This window comes from Acipenser ruthenus, chromosome 8 (assembly GCF_902713425.1).
Source record: "Acipenser ruthenus chromosome 8, fAciRut3.2 maternal haplotype, whole genome shotgun sequence".
Classification (NCBI taxonomy): Eukaryota; Metazoa; Chordata; class Actinopteri; order Acipenseriformes; family Acipenseridae; genus Acipenser; species Acipenser ruthenus.
This window is the reverse complement of record NC_081196.1, coordinates 59,079,880-59,104,063: the sequence shown is the minus strand read 5'-3', so window position 1 is coordinate 59,104,063 and position 24,184 is coordinate 59,079,880. Positions and strand designations below refer to the sequence as shown.

The following is a 24,184-nucleotide window of genomic DNA, read 5'->3' as shown; positions in this document are numbered from 1 at the left end:
ATAGCACTTCACTCTTAGTATGCACTACAGAAAATGACTGACATTCCTGTTCTTGCATCATTTCTACTTGTATATTTTATACACACAAAAGGAAAGTACACAATAAGGATATTAAATAAATTACATAGCAACACCTCCTGTTTTAGACTATTACAGTTAGATGTCTGCTATTTTTATCTATATCGAGAAATTGTTTTTCCCCGCCCCCCGTCCAAAGTGATTTGTTTTGTTGTAATTTCCTGCGGGCAGGGTGGTATTGGCAGTTCCACAGACCCGGATTGAAAACAAGCTAAATTTCACCAAGAATTGCAATAAATGATGGCAAAGCTTATGTTGGTGTTCTAAAACCCATTTGTCCAAAAGACCAATAGTTGTTATGGTACATCCAGACACCCCTGTAGCCACAGATCTAGACTAGGTCTTAATCTGGCCTTGTATACACCATGAAGATGTGCAGGGTATCAAATGCAAGACGTACTGCACTTGTGAAAGTATCCAAACTTAGTTGGGCCTGGCCAGTACTTCAGAATATCCGGTGTCGCAGGAAATGGCATTGCTGGCTCCAAAGGAGGCACAGACATGCCATTACGTTCTGTTTCTTGGCTAAGAAACCGAGGCCGGTCTGCTTTCTGGGCATTAAAGATATCAAAGCAGTCTGGTGTAAACCCTTGTGTACTGGATATTTTCCCAATATACTTGGGGTCAAAACTCTGCTCTGGTTGCAGGAGAGCCAATGCTGCTTGTCACGTGGTATGAAACTGGCAAGTCCTTCCTGGTTCTCTCTAATGAGAAGTGATGCATTTCCTATTAACTCACAACAGGAGATCAACAAAAACTGTCAGAACCTTTGTGACTTGCCCCCATGGAGGGATTGAAAAGGTATTTTTGAAGTTAGTTAGAACAGAGAACCTACTAGATCCTGCAGTGATCTGTGACCATTATAGACCACCTGCTCAGCTCCGGTATTGATCTGCTGATAACATCTCACAGACATTCTTACTTTTAAAAAGAATAATGCAAAATAAAATGAAAACTCTGCAGGCATTCTTTGGAAAACTCCAAGCACGCTCTGGAAAAATGTGAAACCAGCATGAGGCAGACAGTGCTCAATAAGATTCCATCTAGCTTGAATAGTTCACATTCTTGACTGCAGCGTTTTTGTATATGTAGAAGTAATTGTGAATCAGCACTTACGTTTTACAGTTGAAACCCAACAATCTTTTATCATTTGACACTGTTGAATTGCACATGATTACAGGACGTGTGCATCCTTCGAAGAACAATTTGAATATATTAAATCATATTTTAACACATTTCTTCTTCTTGCCAGCTTTGAAAACATATAACATTTTTACAAGAAATTTAAGATTTTAGTTAAAATTCAGAAAAATTAAGTGCCAAAGAAAAGGTGAACCTGAAATTACTTCTTATTTTCTATTCCCTAATGTTGAAAATATAAATAATCCTTGGAAGTTTAATTGCTTTATAACAGTTTATCAGAATAACCTAGCAATGACTTAGGCCAACACAATTCAGTTTTTGCACAGAATAATTCAAATGAAAGCCAAGTCCATGGTAAGGATTGTAATTAGTATTTAGAATACATTGCCTAATCAAACCCATCTGTATTGGTACATATAATCAGGTTTACATTAACAACGCTAGATGACAGCTGAATTGTTTTGTGCGTAATGAAATGAGATTCGTTGAGTGACTGAATAAAATCTAATGATTGCAGTCCCAGACCTTTTAAAATGTGAGACTGCTTCTTCACCAAAACAAGAAAACATTTACACTTCCTTTCATTTTATTGTATACATGACGTTTTGTGCAACAAAATGCTTTTTTTTCATTATATTATCCTATAATTAAACATTTATAATAATTAAGATCAGTAAATAAAAAAAACACATTTACTAAAGATAGAAAGAAAGAAATTCACTTGTTCTGTTTGGATACAGCAGTAAGATAAAGTTATCTTGTCTGATTTAATTATATTTATTAATGTATTTATTTTTAACAGATTATTACACTTGTAGTGCTTGGGAGAATATGCAATTATTAAAATTAACTGTGAAAAATTCCTGTGTGTGGCTTAATCCAATTCTACATCCTAGTGCAAAACACACTTATCGGAATCCAACTGGGAAGAAGTTTAAAATTACAAGATTAATCTGCTTACTGCAATTACATGTTCAATCAAATGGAGGTAATGAAACCAAAAAAAAAGTTACTTTGTATGGTAATGATCTACATTATTTAGTAGTTATTCTCTAGAAGTGTACACAGAGCAATAATCAAGACAGCTTTACCAAAATAGAACGCTTACTGACAATTATATGAAACATACATTAGTGTATACAGATACAGCTTTTATGAAAACAGTTTGCATAGATATAGCTATATGTGTCTCCGTGTTTGAATACATTTTAACCTACACAGAAGATCAGTATTTTGGTGTTCATGCAAAAAAAATATAAGAGGTGCAGAAGTGAATAAATAAATGTATACATATAAAATCTAAATGTTTCCTTAACCTTTTACTGCCCAGTGTGTATCTACATAACCAAGTGTGGTCTAAATTCATGTGGGGGAAACATTTGGTCAATTTGTTGTTTTACAGGCAAGATTATATATGCAACATTCCTTGAAAGCCATAGTAACACTTTAAAATGAATTAACTAAAAATACAGTCAACCTTGTTTTAAGGAGCATCTGCTGATAGTGACCACACTCTATATTGTTGCAGAACTCAGTTGGGAACGTTGTCGTTGAGGAACACATCACCAAAGAGAATGGAAATGCACAAAATGATCGACAACAAGGACTAACTCCATGTGTCATGAATGTTATTGCAGTAACAGCTTGCAGTGACCCCCCATTCGTCTCAAGAGAACATTTAAAAAAAAAAAACAATGTTAAGCCTGTTCTCCCTTTCCACGTAAGCAATGCAAAATTACCAGCTGACTTAGAATCACCCAGTTTCCCACATATAATCCCTTGTAAAGACTACCGGCTCTAAAGACCACTTTTAATGGTACCTTAATAATCAGGCTTGACTGTATTCCTTGTGGAAGAGGAAGATTACATCAGCTCCAATAAGTACAATAATGGATATTAATATACACATTTACTGTATGTATTTTTAGTAATTATGTCTGGTTTGGTGTCCTTGCTTTAAACTGCACGGATTGACAAATATGGAGCAAGCACATTTTCCTTTAAATTGCAATATTAATACACAACATAACAAAAACACAATATAATCTTTTGAAATGGCTAAGTGTTACTATAACATTAAGAATATATTTGCCTTTCGGACTGCTGTGCATTGCTGAATATCTACATTAGACCCAGTGTTTATATATTAACTGCTTTCTTAGTTGCAGATCTGGTGCTCCCCTATATTAAAACCAGTGTAATCTATATACTGGTACTGTACGAAGGGCAAACTGTAGGTGCTAAATAATAACCTAGCTTATTCATTTCTGTTCCGTCATAAGCCTTAAAACGTTATCGAACAAAATGTCAGGAGCTCAAACAGGTTAAGGATCTTCAAATAAAGGTTAATTGTGAGTAGGTATGTGATATACCATTTTGCTCATTAGAAAAATGACACTATAACACTGCAGTGGGTTTACAAGGCTTGCAATCTCTACCCCCATCTCTCTTTTATATCAGGAGTGTGTGGAGAAAGGTAATGGTACAGTGGTGTAATGTAGTGGGTTTACAAGGCTCGTAACCGAGCCAGTAGGGCCTCGACATCATTGTCTTCCTTAGGAGTGCAGCCGGCAGGCTCAGTTTCCTTCTCCAGGGCGCTTGGGCCAATGTGGGCCTCTCGCTTTCCAGCAGCCCTGCTTCTTGCTGTAGATGAATGAGGCTCCGATTCATAATTAAGCTCCTTGGCAACTGGTGCTCTTGTCGAGCTGAAATTTATATTCTGTCGAGAACGTGACCTTTCCAAAGGTGCCTTCAGGTTTTCTGCAGTTGGATAGGAAAAAAAAAAAAAAATCTCATGAAACTATATAAACAACAAAAAAAAAGGGGGGGGGGACTGAGCTGCTTTCATATGTGGGCCGTGTAAAGCAGAGAAATCGTTAGATAAACATCAGTTAGACAGGCAGGGGAAGAATCATTCAGCACAAGAGGGTGAAAGCAAGGCAGTGTCAGTCAGACATGCGCAAATGACTACCACAGACTCAAATAATGAAATGGAAGTGTAACTAGAACCCAACAGTGGTCTGTTTTGAAGTAATACTTATTTCTAGCAAATTCACCCTGAGGGGAAAAATGGTACTGATGTAGGCAATGCATCTTTAATAGACTGATTTACATTCATATTTTCATGTCGTGCTAGACAAGTGGGATAGGCACTTACACTTCTACTCTTAAGTCTGCAAGTGATTCTCTTAGGCATGGATGTGCCACTATTTAATTTCCAGCAGGTTACTAAAAAGAGACCGCGATCCTGACACATCATACCTGCTGTAGCAGTCAGTTACACTGGCTGATGATTAAATGGCTCTGGCTGATTGACTTTCAACAAGGAGTGCCAGGCTACATTGAATATTTTATCACGCTGCTTGCTGACAATCGAGGGCGCATCATGAATTATCCCCCTTTTGCAGATCTCAAAGTTCTAAAGACGGGAAACTCCATATTCATGTAACCTTGAACGAGGCTGGAGTAACAGCATTGACAAACTTGACATGACATTTAAAGTCTCCCGGTTATTCTGTAAAAGATGTTCTATCATCCCATCAGTAATGACTTTGGAGCAGAGACAGTCATTTGTGACAGTGTGTTTTATGGGTATGCTGAAAATCCCTACCGAAAACAGCTTGTACATTAAAAGGCAGCTGCGAAAGATATTTACTGCAGTGTCATTTCTTGACCAGGGGCTTGTGGTGATGGATTAGTGTTTTACAGTCCCTTGGACAGTCTCAACACATCTCTGGGAATGATCACCTTGAGGTCACTAGGGAGAAAATGGAGGCTCTCGCAAACCTCACTAAGCAAGCAGATATGGGCATGTCAAAACGCAGGTAAAATTGACAGGAAAAACAAACACAAACAAATAAAAATAATTGTATCATTTTATTCAGTTCAATACAGGATGTTTGGGTGTTCCCTGAGTGGCTCACCTGGTAAAAGCACGGTTGTGTGGCGTGCAGGGTGAGTCATACAGTCAGGGGAGCACAGGTTCGCGTCCTGGCTCTGTGAATTTGCTGGTCTTCACGGGGGGATTCCGGAGGGAGCGGCGCATTGGCTTTGGTGCTCCTGCGGGTTACTGAGGCAAAACCGGCAGGGACAGTTTCCCCTCATCGCACAACAGCAGACCCTACCGGACAGGCGCATAGTGAGCCCAGGAGGACACCTGCAGGGCTGGCCTGGCCTTTGTTCACCAGAGGCCGATAGCTCGCTGACATCTGCTCTCGAGTTCCTGGGTGTGAAAGAGTAAACTGGCTTGGTCGTGGGATCAGAGGACGCCCAAGGAACCTTCTGAACCAGTTCTCCTGAGCAATGTGGGGAATTGCTGCGATGACCAAAGCAGAATAACTTTACATTCACCAACAAAAGGCTCAGTCCATGTTTTTTTCTTTAATAAATAAGCATATTCATTTATCACAGTGACAGGAGTTAAACCTCAATAGTTATGGTTTAAAGTTTCGATGATTTAACTTGCAGTCAAAGCATAATGACTAATTGCTTGTTCTTTCTCTTCTTTTTAATTTGAGTTAATTTCGCCTCATCTCCTACACTGGCTGCTGCATCTCATTAATCTGCCTTTTCTAAGTTGTTGTACTGATTTTGGACCTCCTCTGTGCTCTCCTGGCTGCTTGTCTCTTTCTGTCACTCCTGATGCCCTTAGCTGGTTTCCTGGGGGCAACACTCATTAGTTCTGTCTCCTCTTTCCTCTTTCACTTGCTCGGATTTGCTAGTCATGATATGTAGGTCATCTGGATATCAACACATCTTTTTAATGAACAATAAACTAGATGATCACAACCAAATAAAAGTGCAATCACATTATTTGTGCTTGCCTGCCTTTTAAACTAACATATTAAAACACAATCAATGTCAGTAAGTCTGTTCTTACCAGTATAGCAACCCTTGAAAAGGGGTATTGATGTGACTTGATCATTGTTTTTATTTTTCCTACTTGGGGGTGGGGGATATTGATCTGGTTGAAAAACGGCAAAAATCAGTCTCATATACTTATTGAATCATACTTTTTATCAAGTCTTGTAGTAAGTTACCTGGCCATAGCTGTAATATTTTAAATTTGTCCAACACGTATCCTTCATGCATTAGCAATAGGGCTTTACAATCTGCACACCACATAATATTATTTTTACCATAATAATTACCCTCTGACAGAAGGAGTCTGCAGATCAATCAGGTCTGCAGTTGAATCCTAAACTGGCTAATACTCAAATCAAGTGATGTGCACAATCCTCCATTCATCTTCGCAGCAGTACAGATATGGCCAAGTAACCCAAGATCAACTGAATGTATTGCCTCTTAAAGCTGCAGAGCCCCACGTTCACTTTCAGGTTTCATCCGAATGCATGCCGTTTACCCCTCTGTTCAGGCATTCACATTGCGGTTTGTTTACTGTACATTCCCCAAGAGTAATTTTAATTAAACATTGACAGAGCAGATCTTTTTTTAGTAACAACCATCTGATTTAGATACACATTATTTGTACAGCTTTCCTGGACACATCTTAAAGCACTTGTGCTTCATCAATGTAAATATGTTTATCACCAGTCCAGTGATTATTAAGACAGACAGACAGACGGATTGGACTGACAAAATACCTTGCAATTGTGTATATGGTTGTATGCCAGAGCTGCTCTTGTTATACATACAATATACACAAAAAATAATATAATTCAGGTCTTTGTGATTGTATTATTAGTTTTGTTGCAGGTTTTATTTAAGGTATAACAATGAGAACATTGATTATGTTATTATTATTACTAGTTTTAGTAGTAGAATTATTTGTGTCACTTTTCTGTCTCATAGGGCAGAGAACTCTACAGAAAAGTTGAAAAGGTTTAATATTATCAAGAGATTGGTGTCAAAATGCACAAGGTTGCAGAACCCGATATTCACACTACCGTAACTGAATTCCCTCATCATTTGTTTAGAGATATATTTTTTTGGCAACAAAATTTCAACACCAACGTCAAAAGTCTCAATAGGCTGCCTGAGCCTGCCCTGAGTGGGATAAAAATAACCAGCACCTTTAGTTTCTCTGACACTTGATGAATAGAATGATAATTATTAGTGATAAGGGAAATATGAGTTCATGTAAAATCTCTCTCATTTTCCCTTCATCAGTCGCACACCAGGCAAACACTGCGTCTAGACCAACATTTTATAATAAAAAATAAAAGGCTAGGGATCATCTTGGGACTTTAATTATGCGAAAGCAAGCTAAAAACAAATGTGATCAGAAGATGCAAGCTCTGTGCAGGAAGGCTCTTCCACTTTGACAGAGGAGGTTAAGAAAACATTTATGCTGAAAATCATGGCATCTGCTGATTATAGTAGGAGCTGCAGGACACCACCATTAAATCACTGAACCATCTTGGCAGCTTCTGGGTACTTGGGCTCTGCAGGGGCTTCATTCCTGTGGCAATTTACTAAAAATGCTGCCAAAAATTGAATTAACACCAAAGATACTAAATTACGGGAAGAAATCTCTGGTCGTTCAGACCTTACAAGGCAATTACGTGGAGGGATTTTAAATCTACTGTAGGTAATCGCCTAAGCAGATGGATTTTTAGCCCTCATAATTCCACTACTTAGCAGGAGTGTGAAACATTAAAACCGATGCATCCTTCAAAAGGAGCTGTAATGCCCCTTTGTTGATGACTAAATATAGTTTTATGATTAATTTACCCTGTAGCTCATTCATCTTTTGTCAACAGCACTATTTCCCAGTTTAAATACTTTTGGGGAAGGGTCGACGGCACCCAAAGACAAGGTCAGATAAGCACACAGCTGAATTTTACAAATATGCGGAACAGACAGGAATGCATTTAGCAATTGATGCTTTATTGATGTATTTATGTGTTCAGAAGCATAATTAGCTGAATACAAACTACTACGCATATGTGATGTGGTTGCTAAGCAAAAGGGTACGAAAAAAGGAGGAAAAAAATAGAACCATAAATCAAGACGCTGATGGCACAGTTATGCCCTGAACTGTCTTGTTGAAGGACTTGCAGAGCAATGACCTGGACATTATCCCGCATCAGAACATTACTTAAGCAGTAATTAAGGAAATCATTTGCAAGTCCAGTCATTTAAAATACCAAAGGTAATGGATCCTCTTCCACTAAATTCTGCAGGTTTCGTGTGAGATGCGAGTGTGTTTTTCTGTTATGTATGCCGAGAAATAAATATACTGTATGTATGTTATACCAAAGATCTAAGAGAGGTAACCCAGTAGCAGGCTGTATTGCAATTCATTTGAAAGCCTTATCTGCAGCTGTCAGGTTCTTTTTTCAACTGATGTTATTCTCACCAGGTACGTAACACAAGATTGCCTTTGTTGAAATACAGAAAGTGAATCAGTAGTGCCTGCGCTAGCGGATGGAACCATTTGGGAATCTTCCTAATGACTCGCAGACAATTCTGATGTTATTGGTCCAGTTGTCCATATCACACTCGCCATGGTGATTCCATGTATTGGACAAAACAGACAATTCTTAAAAACATCACCAGAAATATATAAAAGATAAAAAAAAAAAACTAAAAAAACATATGCTGTAATGACAGACACTGCCGTTTCTTCAAGGGCTTTAATATTCAAACTTTAAAAAGACGTTCATGAAAATCAAACTCATTATTTAAAACTTGCATGAGTTAAATATATGCATCTGTACATTTTACTTGATGGGCTTGTGGGCGTCTTTTTTTTAACCCTATCCCAGCACATACACAGGGAGAATGTCACACACACAATATCATGAATGAAACAGGTGGAAATTATTCGGAGGAGGAAAAAAAAAAAAAAAAACTGGGTGTTTACTTGACAAAAAAAAATTCTGTATGATACGTAGCTCTATTACTTACTGTAATGTGTACAATAAAATCTAATATTAAAGCAATAAACTACATCTATTTCTATGAACAATTGTTTTAAATATAATAAAGTGAATTATCCTACATTTGTTAAGGTTGGTCATATTATTTTTATTTATTTATTTTTTTAATTACACCCCCCCCCCCCCCCCCCCCTTTCAAAACTTAGCCTGCCATTTGATGTGTATTCTAAAGTCTACACGCAAATACATTTCAGGGGGCTCAGTAAGACAAAATGACATATTTTGGAAGAATGCACAGTTCAACAAATCTGTTTCTACAGTGCCTGAAAAAAAAAGGAAAGGGGAAGGACTTATAAAAACTACAGAATTATTTATTTGTTAATCACACTGACTGACATTAGCTATTTCATATGAAACTTAATGCAATGTAAGTTTCTAAATACCACGAATATGGGTCCTGTTTCATCTCCAGTAATGCAGTATTATCAATACTCATTAGAAACCTGTCAGACATCAAACAAATAGTTTTCAAACTCTGTGGGCACATTCCAGCAATGCAGTTTTCTAAGCCAACACAACACATGCATCTGTTTTTCATTATTTTTCAAATAGCACTCGTAAATCAGTTTTTTTCCCACGCTCTTTGTAAACCGTCACACAGTAACATGCTGTTGTACGTTTCTAAAGGAGAAAGCTTGGTCTCTGAATTTTAAGGGAAACTTGATGAATTCATAAAGATTTACCTTTGTACTGGCTTAATGAAAGCATCTAATTTTGACTGGAATATATGAAGTGCTGTTGTACACAAATATGAATGGAACCTACGAGTTCTAAATTCTACTCAATCTACATTACACCAAACTCTTCCTGTGTCAGCAGCTTTCTTATTATTAGCCCCTTCTCTGTGCATACATTCCTAAGCATTAATAGTGTGGTTTCTTACAAACGTGTGTGTGTGTTCTACACAAGGTTCCTTATCATCTCGGTGGCACATTTTTTTCATTGAGTTTTGACACCGACGTTACTTGGGTCCTGTATTAACATGAAACTCTTCATCTCAGTTAACTTGTTAATGTACCATGGGATTGCTTACAAGCTCACAACACAGCGAAATAAAATAAGGAAATACATATTTAGAACATCCATATGTTATAAAACAGTTTAGTTTAACAGCATAGGCACCTGTCTTACTGCAGTTGGTACAATTTGTGAGTCCAGTTTCGTTTGTTTCTCACGTGAGTGTTCACGCTTCAACCAAATGCCGTCAGCACTGACAATGACTCTAAGTAGCTTTCAAATTTTCTTAATACTCTGATTGGCTGTAAAGATAACAAGGCTAACCATAGATTGGATAATACTTTCTTGGGTAGATTTTTCTCATGTACTATTGCCTAGTAACTGAAGTAACATGGTATTCCGGGAGATGAGGATTGCACTGTAACCAGAATCCCCAGCACAACTTCTATAAGAAATGTATAATCCAGGCTATGCACCATGCAGTTTGAACTGCTGCTCAAAAGTCTTGATTGTACTATCCAATAAAAGCAAAAGCATAACATCTATATAACCTATTACTGAATGAACTGAGTTAGACATTTTGTTTTTGAAAACTAGGGCACAATTACTGGATGCGCCTAACATAACAGACATGTGCACAAAATGACTCGATGTGCCTCAATAACAAAACAAAACTTCGCACTGCCACTAAACCTTGGTAAATCTTTCTTTGCAGTTATTTTCGTCCTCAGTGTTACTTTTGCTCTTGCCATTTGTTGTAAAGATTCCGACAGTGCTCAATACACACCTCTACTTCTGTGACAGACTTTCATGTACATTCAAAACAGCCGACAGTCATGTTCCATATTTCATTCAAGCTAAATATTTAAAAAGATCAACCCACTCAAAAAACTATAAAACCTTTCTTACTTGGTCTACCATCCTATAAATAAAATGTCACATGCCATATCACATCACAGCTATCCGCATCATACACCAGGCATCAGGAAATAATACTGTTCTAGATAAAAGCCAGGCCACTGGAAAATATTTAACATTGTCAGGACGGCCTTTTCATATGCAAGCACATAATCCACTCCCAGGTGGAAGTGCGACTGCTTGTTGTGTTGCACAGCCCAGGTTACTTTCCTGTATAACAGAGGCTTCGTGATGCACTGTGTCCTAATCCTCAGCAAACACTGGGGTGAGCTGTGTATGGTTTCTGCTGCCCAGCTTGATGTCATGTGTTATTGTTTACGGTAAATCAGCAGCAGAGGCAAGAAAATTCAAAGCATGAGCACAAATGACAACAAATTAGTGAGCACTGAACACAAAGACCACAATCGATCTTGGCAGACTTGCACAAGACTTGCTGCTCTAGAAAGAGTGCAAAGAAGAGCAACCAGAATTATCCCGGGTTTAAAAGGCATGTCGTATGCAGACAGGCTAAAAGAATTGAATCTATTCAGTCTTGAACAAAGAAGACTACGCGGCGATCTGATTCAAACATTCAAAATCCTAAAAGGTATAGACAAAGTCGACCCAAGGGACTTCTTTGACCTGAAAAAAGAAACAAGGACCAAGGGTCACAAATGGAGATTAGATAAAGGGGCATTCAGAACAGAAAATAGGAGGCACTTTTTTACACAGAGAATTGTGAGGGTCTGGAACCAACTCCCCAGTAATGTTGTTGAAGCTGACACCGTGGGATCCTTCAAGAAGCTGCTTGATGAAATTCTGGGATCAATAAGCTACTTACAACCAAACGAGCAAGATGGGCTGAATGGCCTCCTCTCATTTGTAAACTTTCTTATGTTCTTATGTTCTAGAAGATGCTTTACGATTTGGGGGCTGGGACGCCATGAGGAGAAATGGCTGCTGCACTGATAAGGCTGCAGGACACAGGTGAAACATCACCAAACTGTGTCCCTTGTGTTGCAACATCTAACAGTGCATTAACAGCACCTCACAACACTAAGGCTATGTACACACACACACACGCTAAATGCAGTTTTGAGTTCACCTTTTGCTCTTAATACGGTTTGTACAGTTCGGTCACAAAGGGCAGCGACAACCTCACTAGTTAATCCTGTTCGGAACAAGTATCGAGTGTGGTTATTAATTCAGTTTGGTTAGTTAATGCGCACTAACTGTGTGTGTGTATTACAACTGCACTAACACAACCGCAGTTGGTGCTCAGTGGATTTCTGCGCAACTAATGATGCCATTGTTTATCAGACATTTCCGTGTGATAAACATGGCTAAAATATATGTATATGAGCTAAGTTGATTTTGTAATATTGATGAAGAGTAAATTCATAACAATGGTAACTAGTGCATACATATAATACACTTTATTTAATCAAAGTAGATTAAATCTGTATCAAATCAAATTGTATATTTTGTTGTAAGAAAAATAAAATGTATTTTTGGTTTTGCATCTTAAATAAAACAATATGGGACAATTCGTATCCCCAAACATGACAGTGCGACCGTAACTCGTTTTTCCACTGATACCAAACATCTCATTTGTGTGTTTTGGCACTCCAGGAAATGTCTCAGTAAAATGACAAAGACGCATATACGACTCCTTAGACATACGTACATTTTTAATCCAGTCATTTGGAAACCACTGTAGTCGTTCCCACAAGCCTTCTGGTTGGAAGATCGCCCTAATGTTTCGATCTACCATCATGGTACTGCAGATCGTCGCCACTATATTTAGCAGTGCAGAAAAAGCAAAACGTGTCTCCGCTGGCTTTGCAGAAAAGAGCATAGCTGTGCTTGACGAGCTCTCGATCGATTACATACTGTACTTTCTTCCAAAAGCATAAACAGAAACACAGCCATGTAGGAGGCTGTGTGGTCCAGTGGTTAAAGTAAAAGGCTTGTAACCAGGAAGTCCCCGGTTCAAATCCCACCTCAACTACTGACTCATTGTGTGACCCTGAGCAAGTCACTTAACCTCCTTGTGCTCCGTCTTTCGGGTGAGATGTAATTGTAAGTGACTCTGCAGCTGGTGCATAGTTCACACACCCTAGTCTCTGTAAGTCGCCTTGGATAAAGGCGTCTGCTAAATAAACTAATAATAATAAATAAACTAATAATGTTGTCACACAAAACCTCACAATCGGTGTGTAATGATGGCCCGAGTTCAGTGGTTTGTTTAAACAGGGAGTCACTCACTTCAGTAATGAAAGGTGTGTGTGTACAACAAACAACCGCAGCGAATACCGTTTGTAAATACGGCTGTCGAGCCAACTGCAATGTGTGTGTACGTAGCCTAAGACTTACACCTGTTCATATAAGCAGTTTTGTATTCTTACTATTACAAACTCAGTAAGACTCGAAACAAACAGCCAAACAGTTATGTTACAGTTACTATATTCCTCAACCATTCACTGTAAGCTTCCATGGTTCAAGTAACGCAAACACACATTTAGACAAAATAGCTTTTTCTATGTCTCTGTAGGGAGCACAGGTTTCTGTCGTTAGAAACTAATCTAGAACATAACACTGCGAGTCAAATAGGCATACAGGGTGCAGCTACTTGCAACAACAGCAGGTCCAAAATGACATGTTTCAAGTTCTGTTATAGCTCAGAAGGCAAACTTTTTTTTTTTTAAATCAAAATTTGTGTTTAAATTGTGTAAAACATTTTTTAAAAGCACATAGAGGCTCTACACCAGTGCATGAAAAGATAAACATAGAAACTTAATGAAGTGCCACACCTGACACCTGTGTCCTGTTCTGCTAATCGTCATTAGTCTCTAAGGAGCTAATCAGTGTCTGGCTACACCTTAAATCCCAATCTGACAGAAGCAGTGGGCTCCTGTACCATGGGGGTAATGCCAATTAGGATATATGATGTAATTTTGCTCCTTGTAAAGATAAGCCTTGCTAAAGTGTTTGGTTATATTCTAATTATAAAATGTTGAATCAGTTGCATAAAAAAAAACAAAAAAAAAAACACAACAAACAGTCACAACAACAAAAACCACACATATCCATCTCAATGCATCTGCACTGGAGTATGTGTGTATTCATAGACTCCATTACCAGAATGGTATTGTACTAGTGAAAAGTACCAGTTGTCACCGTTTAATATGACTCAGTTCGCAACATTTTGACCTAGTTGGTATCTAACATCATTCATACTGCTTTCAACAACATGAAACAAACAGAAATCTCTCTGTAAGAAATGGTACCAGTAAGCGGAAACTCTAGACCATGACTCTTGATATGACTATGACGTGCAGAATTGCAGTTGAGCAGAGGTCATACCGAGGGGAAGCATGCAGCTCCTCCTACTGTTGTGACTACAGCATATAGTGAAATGTACTGCAGCAGAGTCAGATCCCAGATATACTGGCATCATGCTGATACATGGCCTCTCCTCAGCTTTCAAAAACAATATCTGTCAGCCACTGCTGAAGTGCTTCTGCAATAGAAACCTACACTCCCCACTCAAACAAGAAAGACAGCCTAATCTTGGTACTGTCAAACAGCGCTCTGCAGGAGAGTGCCTTGAACTGGGACTAATTCTATAGACTCACACGGATGGAGACAGCAGGGGCATGGATGACAGTAAAGAATTACAAAAAAAATAATAATAATCTGAAAGTGCTGATAATGTGGGTCACAAAGATCACACATCTCTGGGCAAATCTGAATGCATAATGTACATCGGGTAATGTTGCATGACCTCATAAATGTGTCTTGATTAATCAGAATGCTCAGAAAAGTCAAACCAAAATACAAACAAAGGAAGAATACAATGCAAGTCTCTTTGCAGCCCAGTGTCCAATATATTTGACATTGAGAAAATAGGCATTAAACATACCCAGGGCAGTAAAGGGTTATCATTTTAACAAGGCCCTACTTTCTGCAGATGGGGTAATCTGATTTACAGAACTGTTAATATGCAGCAGCTAAGAGAAAGAAAAAAAAAGAACATCAGAATACTTAATTAAATGGCACTGCGATGCTCAATAACACTAACACAATTCCTTAATGTAATATCCAAGGACAATGGCAGCGCTGAGGTATGTATTTTCTAAACAGCTAACATTTACAGCACAGACAATTGTGGAAACAAGCTGGGTTTGATAATACAACATAGTTACAATTCACATAGACCTCATGGGATCAAAAGAGCCAATATACAATGTGGAACACTGGCTTGTAAAACAATTCCTATCTGAAGAAAGGGATTTACCGTTTTCAGAAATCTGCTTGCCCAACAGGATCTAACTTGTGTCCAAGACGGAACACGAGTTTATATTCTCTCTCAATGGATAAAATATAAATATACTGTAAAAAGAAAATTAACTAACAACCTCCTCTGATGAAATGATAACTCAGACAATTAAAAAGATATGCACCAGTACTCCATCCATGGCTCCGATATGTATTTGAAATGTTTTGGTCCCCAAGAGTCCCAAACTGCATTGCAAAAGACGAAGATGAAGCCTATCACGATCAAGTTAGTCCTTAAACAGAATAGTGTAATCAAAACCTGCAATTCCACTGACACCATATGTTTTAAAATAACTCTGCTTGAAATTTAATAACCATATTGTACTCACTGTTGCTTTATTCTTTGTTGTATATTTTAGCACAAAAATGAGAACAGCAAATACAAACAAATAAACAAATAATGGATTGGTATTTCTAAAAAGCAGGATCTAACAATTTTTTTCTTCTGTGAAACATTTCCATCAATTGTCCAGATTACCGATGGCATGGATTTCACTATGAAAGGTGTTCAACAAGTTTAAAGACCTTTATTGACTTTATCATAACAGAAGAATAACATGGAAGGTATTTTAATATGTCTGTAGATGCAATCATTTTTTCCTCCCCAAGATGATGAGAAGCTATTACCTACAGCTTGTGACAAGCTTTCATCGGTACAGAAAGGGCAATGTATAGATGGTTAGCTAGTGGAAAGCACATTTCTGTTTCTATAGTAATACATATCACGCACCAAGGTGAAATTCCTTAGTAGAGAGCTATGGTAATATAAGTATGCATTTTTGTTAAGCTTCGACAGCGATAAGGCTTCAATATATATTATATATCAATGCATCCAGTCTTTGTGCTTACCCATTACTGTTGCTGCACAGTTGTACACAACTCTCTCACAGATCTAATTGATTACATCACACCTCATGTAAACATTTTCATTTGCATATGTTGCAGATTGGGGTATGCGCCAGTGTTGCTGACACTATTTTTTTTGGGCCAGTCAGTGTATAAAGCAGTGACATATCAATGAAACAGGGACTGTTAATCTATATGTAGCATTGCAGTAACAAGTAGTAAATACTACTACAAAAAAAACAACATGAATTAGTACTCATGAATCTAGATACAAAACGTGTTGAGAGTACGACTAAAATGTGAGCTTCATCAAGACTTCTACAGAGAACTGGAACTAGTTAAACAAGGAGTGCCATTCAATTTACCACTGACCAGCATAACCAAGCTGACAAGCTAAACGGACTATGACAGCTCATCAGTGATTAGACTCAGGCAAAAAAAGTTAAATATGCATCCTACTGTCAAAAGCAAAGTGAAAGCAATAGCCATTGCCACTTGTGTGAAGCCAGAAACTAGAGAAATGACAAAGGAAAGCAACTACTACAAGTCAAGAGAATGGTGCAGCGCTGCTCGTCTGCGGCTGTTTAGTTTTGCACGCGCCTTGCCTTTAAATCTGCCCACGCTGTCTGAGCTGAGACAACAAAGTGATTCAGAAGTTAGACACACACACACACACACCACACAGAGTCTGTAAATGTGTCAGGAACAAATTCAAAACTGCACAACTCAAATTATCTCTGAAACAATAGATGTGGCAAGTACAATCTCTTGTACCTGCTTTGATCACACAGCATATAAAAGGAAGGTGAAACGGAAAGCTTTCCTTTCAGTGGTATCTTGATTACCCATTTGTACAGCAGTGCGATTTTATTTACTCTGCTCAGGCATACCTCAATTTACACAGAGCAGATTTTTACACTATGAAGATTTATGTATTGCTGCTTTGCTGGAATGGGACTTCTTGCTTTTTTGCCGACTGCTTAAGACAATAATTAAAACAAATCTCTATTTATCATATGTTTTCTCAGGCTAACAAGTTCTCAGCACCAGGCAGATGAATTCATTTTGTTGATTAAACAGCTAAGGGAAAAGGGTTCCAAGATCCTCCTCTTACAAACAGTTGTTTTTTTTCAAGCGATGGTAACTAAAGAAAAACAGGGAATGACAGGTGCCATGTACAAGTCAATCGATTCTGACAGCTTCTTATATTGTCTGCAGCTAAATGGATAAAAACAAAATACATATGTGGTAATACTACTGAGCACAAGGAAAAAGGAAGTATTTTAGACAGACAAACCAGGCTTTATTGTGTACAGGGAAATGCCAGAATAACAGAATTTAAATGTTCACTAAAAATGCCTGCTCTGTCTCCTTGAATCCAAGCCTGTTTTCCTTTTTATTAAGAAGATTATGTGAATATTGGAGAGCCAGTGGCAAAACAGGGATGGAATTGAAATGAGCTGTAAAATACAATTTTAAAAAGTCATATGGCACCAAGTGGATTTGCAGTTATAACCTTCTGAGGCTGTCACTTATGTTACACAAATATGCTATTGTATAAGTTCAGTGCTCATGAATGTTGGCAGATTGACAGCACTGTAGACTAATGTCCACTCAGTAGATACAACCATAACTGCCACGGTGGGAGCTTTATCATGCTGCCTAAATATGTCCCACAGGCATTCTTCAGAGGCTACATCCTGGGCAGGGGTAAGCAAAGTTGACTCTTTCATTACAGCTCTTTGTTCCACCTATGTTCCAGGCCCTACAGTATACACAGTTACTATGTTTCATTGTATCTATAAAAGACAGAGTAGGATTGGCCTTGAAGGAGCTGAACTGGAGTGCAGGGAAAATGTATCCACACAAAAGTTCACTCTAAAAGAGTGAATCTGAGACCACCAGTCAGGTACTATTCCAGCTTTGTTTTTACAAGAAGCTATATTTCTCTATTGGATGATGTAAAAGAAAAGGCATGTTAAAAGACCAGGTTAATGTAAACTTGGGTCTGACACACTAAATGCATATACTGTATACCTGTATATATTGTAATCTACTCAGCTGTACTCAGTCTAATCAAATCGGGAATGCAGTTTCCTATCTTTAATGTACAGTACCTTATGGTCATTATTATAGTCTGTAGTATAAACGTCAATGTAACAATACGAAAGACTGGTGACAACTAGGGTCTACGTCCAGAGTTACATCCTGACTTGTTTTGGGAGAAAGTAACCAAACATACCCGTAAAAATAAATAACTGCCATTACTCTTCCAGTATCCCACAATCCATTGCATAAGAAAGTATTAAGATCCAAATACATTTTTTTGACTGATCTGCAATGTGCTTAAGTTACACATGGGCACGGAACTATGCACGTGACTCAGGTGTTTGTTGGCCGTTTACAGGAAGCAAATATGAAAAACAAATCATAGATAATGTGCTTCGATGCATTCCGCGCATCCTTCTTCATCCTCAATAACATGTAAATGGCTGTCCGTTATACTCCGAAAACTACGGTGCTGTACCAGAAATAACTAATTACTGGAATTCCTTTCAAAATGTATACATTTTTGTCAGATTCAGCTTCAGTTTCCTGTTGCTGAATAGCTGAAATGCTACCCTGTGACGGGGTACGCCCCGTCCCTGTGTACATTATATTATTTTTGTATTACTATTTAAAATGAATGGTTTAGTGTGGTAAAACTGTTTTATTGTTATTACTGTTTGACAGCCTGAATAGGATTAAAATGCCCCTTCCAGATAAAATCGTGAGAATGCGTGGTCAACAACGAGTGCTTATGGATAAACTGGCTGTTGACCACGCATATGATAAAACAGGTGCCAAATGTGGTCGAGGGATAAACCAGGTAATTGATAGCCAGTTAATCCCTCAGCCACAATATAAAAACCTGTAGCTTTGGCTGAACTTGGTTGGTGTGTTCAGAGGCAGAACAAGTTGGGAGGTAAAGCAAAATAATAAAGAGCGAAAGATTAATAACAAATTACTGTGCGTGCTGGTTCTACACCAGCACAGTTTGGTTCCGTGTTCTGTTTTGGCCACTGTGCCGTTTTGTTTTAAGAAGTGTTTTGTTAAACCTTTTGATTTATAATAAACCCACGCCACAGCGCATTCACTCACAAAACTGTGTCCTATACTTCCTGTTCTGATGTCACCACAGAGCTTACCTGTGACATACCCAAACCTATTTTTTTATGGGGTCTTCTTTTAGATATGTTGTGCCGTTAGAAATGAAGAAATGTGGATTTTAGAGCTGTTGAAGCAGAGGAACAGTTTTCTATACTGTACTTGCGTTCTGTTCAAGTTATCTACGTATACTATACTTGTGTTCTGTCGTTATTTGAAGTTATCCATGTATACTGTACTTGTGTTGTTATTTGAAGTTATCTGTATACTGTACTTGTGTTGTTATTTGAAGTTATCTATGTATACTGTACTTGTGTTGTTATTTGAAGTTATCTATGTATACTGTACTTGCGTTCTGTTATTTGAAGTTATCTATGTATACTATACTTGTGTTGTTATTTGAAGTTATCTATGTATACTGTACTTGCGTTCTGTTATTTGAAGTTATCTATGTATACTGTACTTGTGTTGTTATTTGAAGTTATCTATGTATACTGTACTTGCGTTCTGTTATTTGAAGTTATCTATGTATACTATACTTGTGTTGTTATTTGAAGTTATCTGTATACTGTACTTGCGTTCTGTTATTTGAAGTTATCCATGTATACTGTACTTGTGTTCTGTTATTTGAAGTTATCTATGTATACTGTACTTGTGTTGTTATTTGAAGTTATCTATGTATACTGTACTTGCGTTCTGTTATTTGAAGTTATCTATGTATACTATACTTGTGTTGTTATTTGAAGTTATCTGTATACTGTACTTGCGTTCTGTTATTTGAAGTTATCTGTATACTGTACTTGCGTTCTGTTATTTGAAGTTATCTATGTATACTGTACTTGCGTTCTGTTATTTGAAGTTATCTATGTATACTGTACTTGCGTTCTGTTATTTAAAGTTATCTGTATACTGTACTTGCGTTCTGTTATTTGAAGTTATCTATGTATACTGTACTTGCGTTCTGTTATTTGAAGTTATCTATGTATACTGTACTTGCGTTCTGTTATTTGAAGTTATCTATGTATACTGTACTTGTGTTGTTATTTGAAGTTATCCATGTATACTGTACTTGCGTTCTGTTATTTGAAGTTATCTACGTATACTGTACTTGTGTTGTTATTTGAAGTTATCTATGTATACTGTACTTGTGTTCTGTTATTTGAAGTTATCTATGTATACTGTACTTGTGTTGTTATTTGAAGTTATCTATGTATACTGTACTTGTGTTGTTATTTGAAGTTATCTATGTATACTGTACTTGCGTTCTGTTATTTGAAGTTATCTACGTATACTGTACTTGTGTTGTTATTTGAAGTTATCTATGTATACTGTACTTGCGTTCTGTTATTTCAAGTTATCTACGTATACTGTACTTGTGTTCTGTTGTTATTTGAAGTTATCCATGTATACTGTACTTGTGTTCTGTTGTTATTTGAAAACTTTAAGGAGTATTTGGCTGAGAAACCATTCTAGAGTTGGGTTTGTAAATAAACACACACCTGTGGACCTGCAAGGTCCATGCTTTCCACTGAAGCACATTCCTGTTTTTGTATTCCTTGCGTAACAAATACAGAATATTCAACAACTAACAGGCAAGACCTAGTTGTACAAGACTGCAATTTGCAATGACAGCATACAATTGGCACCTCGGGTGAATGCTTAATATCTCTGTCTGTTGCCTGGTTCTGCTTTCCATCATATACACAGCTGCACAAAGTGGCCAAACACTTAGCAATAATGCCTTCCTCAGTGCAGTTGTTATGTACTAAAACAATACTGCATCACTACAGGGTAAAATGATAAAAAAAAAAAAAAAAAAAAAGTTTGTAATATTATCTCAGGGTGCCTCGTTAATAAGTGTCAGTTACACTGAACGATGGAGACCCCCTGACAACTTTCAGCAAGAATTTAAATAGCAAAGGACAAAACTCTCTGTAGCGTTTTGCCAATTAGGTATTAGATTTGCACCCTGTATCTGGGCACTGCAGGATCTGGGTTGATACTGTCAACCATGATAATCTCACACACCGATTTAGCGAACAACAGCACTTATTCTAGAAGCAAATAGTATATGACAAAGGTATAAGAAGGGTTTGAAATGCATTTGTCCTGTCAACAGGAGTTATAGAAAGAGATATACCAAACCATTCCCCAGAGAGTTGGGGGTATTGTAAAGATTATTCCTCACAGTTTGCAGTTTGTCAGAAAGGTCATCACCAAGCCAGGACCCTGTGTAATTCTGATCTCCTCACAGAAATCACATATAAATTCACTCGTATTTGCTCAGTGAGGCACGGCTGCCTTAGGTTCAGCTTTGAATGCACATGTGTTAATTTATAAACAAATATGTACACAGCACTCAAATTCAATGCATTTTTCCTGACAATCCAAACATTAATTTCTGTTGTGTCTATTTATTTATTTCACCATTTATCCAATGACCTGTGACCTAATGTAATGTGCAAGTGGGTGCTGAGAAAACAACATTGACAGCAACACATTAAAAGGAATAAACAAAACCTGTGTGATTGTTATTATTTTAACTGAAGACCCCTGTTATGAATTAAATTAAAATGTGACTGCTTTGGAATACAACCAACTGGCTTAATGCATCACCTTCCAGAGATCCACCCACATGTTTGGTTTAGATCGCCACACTGTCCAGCTGGCTCATTCTCAGTCTGTATTCCGAGTTGTTAACCTGGACTCTATAACTCAGTGCGTCACTGCCATTACATGGCCAGCTGTAGGGCCATAAGAGTAGTTAACTGCTCCAGCACCTTGAAATTGTAACAAGGAATTGATTTAGAGACTAGGTTGGCCTCGTCTCTATGGAAAAGGGTGATAAGAACTTGAGGCCCTCTGCTTAACAGGGGGTCTCCCTCGAGTTTCCAGATGAAATGGACGCCCCAATCTTGTTGTTGAAGGAATAAGATCAGTCTTTGTTTCAGAGAGTTTGACTCGGACAGAAAAGACGAGAGAGCAGACAAGGACTGGAAAATACCAGCTCTCCATTAAACCTGGCTGAACGCCACCAACTAATTAAATAAACTTGGAAGAAACTTAATTTGATTAACAACTTAAAAAGGAACTATATTTACCTGGATCGCCATTGAAGAAAGGAAAATAAATGATGGAATAAACTGGTCTATCGGAATGGTCATTTCAGTGTTAAGAGCAGCTTAATTAAAAGAAAGGCCTTAAAAGAGACAGCATCCAAAAGAATCAACACTGTGAAACAAATTGAGTATTCTCCATTAAACTGAAGAATAGAAAACAGTTACAGAAAATATACTTGGGGAATGTAATAAATGTATAATTGCAGAAAGGTTGATGATGTGAAATGTAAAGAGGTGTATTAAAATGTTTTTCATTTAACAAAAAGGGCTGAAATCATTATGTGAAAGTGACAAAGTATACAGAGGCAGAATAACATTTTGATCTAAGAAACTGAGGTGCTGACATAATTGAGAACATGTGAAATGGGTGTTAAGTTTATGTACCGTGGATTCTAATAAGGTATGGTAAGGCCGATATTATTCACTTCATTTGTTTTTGAATAATGCCGCTAACATTACTACAAGCCAGTCAAATTTCTGGTACTTTATAGTCACAGCCTTCCAATACATTTATTGCTATTTATTTTTACAAAATTTGCATAATAGCAAATGCTCCTGTGCTTCAAACTTCAAAACAGCAAAACAATGGTGCCTAACTGCCTACCATGTCAGTGTTTGAACAGAGAGGTTAAATACTTGCCTATATGGGTGGGCTTCGGAAAACAGCAACTAAATGAAATGTATGATGTGATGAGGAACAAGATTTACAACATATGGGAAGTCTAAATACACAATTCTTTTTTGATGCATGTCAGATATCTTTTAAGCTCCGAGTTAAATAAAGAGAATTAAAACAGCTTGGAAGATCACAAAAGCATTTTCATTATCTGCATAAATTATGGGAAGAAAAAGGGCATTTAAAGCCTTTTAAAAGATCCCTTATATCTCTTTTACATGTCTGAATAAAATTATAAAACTTCAGATCGGTTTTAAAAACGGTGGTGGTTATACAGCAAGAGCATAAACAGGATCAGCAATATCCTATCCTGAAGCAGTTCATTTGAATAGTTTGCAAACAGAAAAGGCGCAGCTGCAGTTTTACTAGTGGAGAGGGAATGAGGGGGGTGGGTGCTGGTGCAGGCTGACAATGACCTTGTATGAATGATTAAAGAAGTCACTGGTGCATGACTATGATGCTATAAACTCAGACTTCCATTTTATTAGACCATTGTTCCCACTTAACCTATTTACTGGGAAAATTGCCTCGAAGTTTGCTGATAAAGCTTCAATTTTTATAACTTTAAATTTGTTATGAACGTATTGGATGTTGCCACTCAACAGTGGTATATTAAGAGAACTTAAACCTTGGTAGTGCACTGTCTCCCTCCAATACCCTGATGATAATCTTTGATTTTCAGAACACAGCACGTCTCTTCTGCCCTATGGATCACCACACATAGAAACACCTGCTGGCAGAAGCATGATTTGAGAAACTGGGTATTGACTCATAGTTATATAAACACAGTACCCTGATATGGATATGAGGAGGTGGAAACGACGTCATGATAAAATAAGCGATACTGTTTAATCATTCTTATTTATCTATAAATGATATAGTATAGTGTGGTGTAACATTCAAACCGATTTTACCCATTCAAGGTTAGAGGGGCCATTAGGTCCACTCGTGGGCACCTGCTCTGGCTTCTCGGAGTGCATATCAACTTGTATTGTACTGGACCCTACACCCATATTTAATAAATCAGCATTGTATCATTGTTTACAATGCTTACCATACAGAGTTTAAATGCATAG

General features: G+C 37.6%; 1 protein-coding gene across 4 annotated transcripts in view; it reads right to left on the bottom strand.

Annotated features, from left to right (window-relative positions):
- Positions 1–1,345: 1,345 nt before the first annotated feature.
- The window catches only part of LOC117406999 (protein diaphanous homolog 3-like), a 279,229-nt gene continuing 256,390 nt past the window's right edge, over positions 1,346–24,184 (bottom strand). For 2 of the 4 annotated variants that reach the window (XM_059029367.1, XM_059029365.1), the window contains exon 28: positions 1,348–3,981. In XM_059029367.1, coding sequence (XP_058885350.1) covers positions 3,728–3,981 — 254 coding nt within the window. In that variant the 3' untranslated portion in view covers positions 1,348–3,727. Of the gene's footprint in view, positions 3,982–24,184 lie in introns of all 4 variants that reach the window. The other 2 variants (XM_059029364.1, XM_059029366.1) reach the window with 2 other exon arrangements.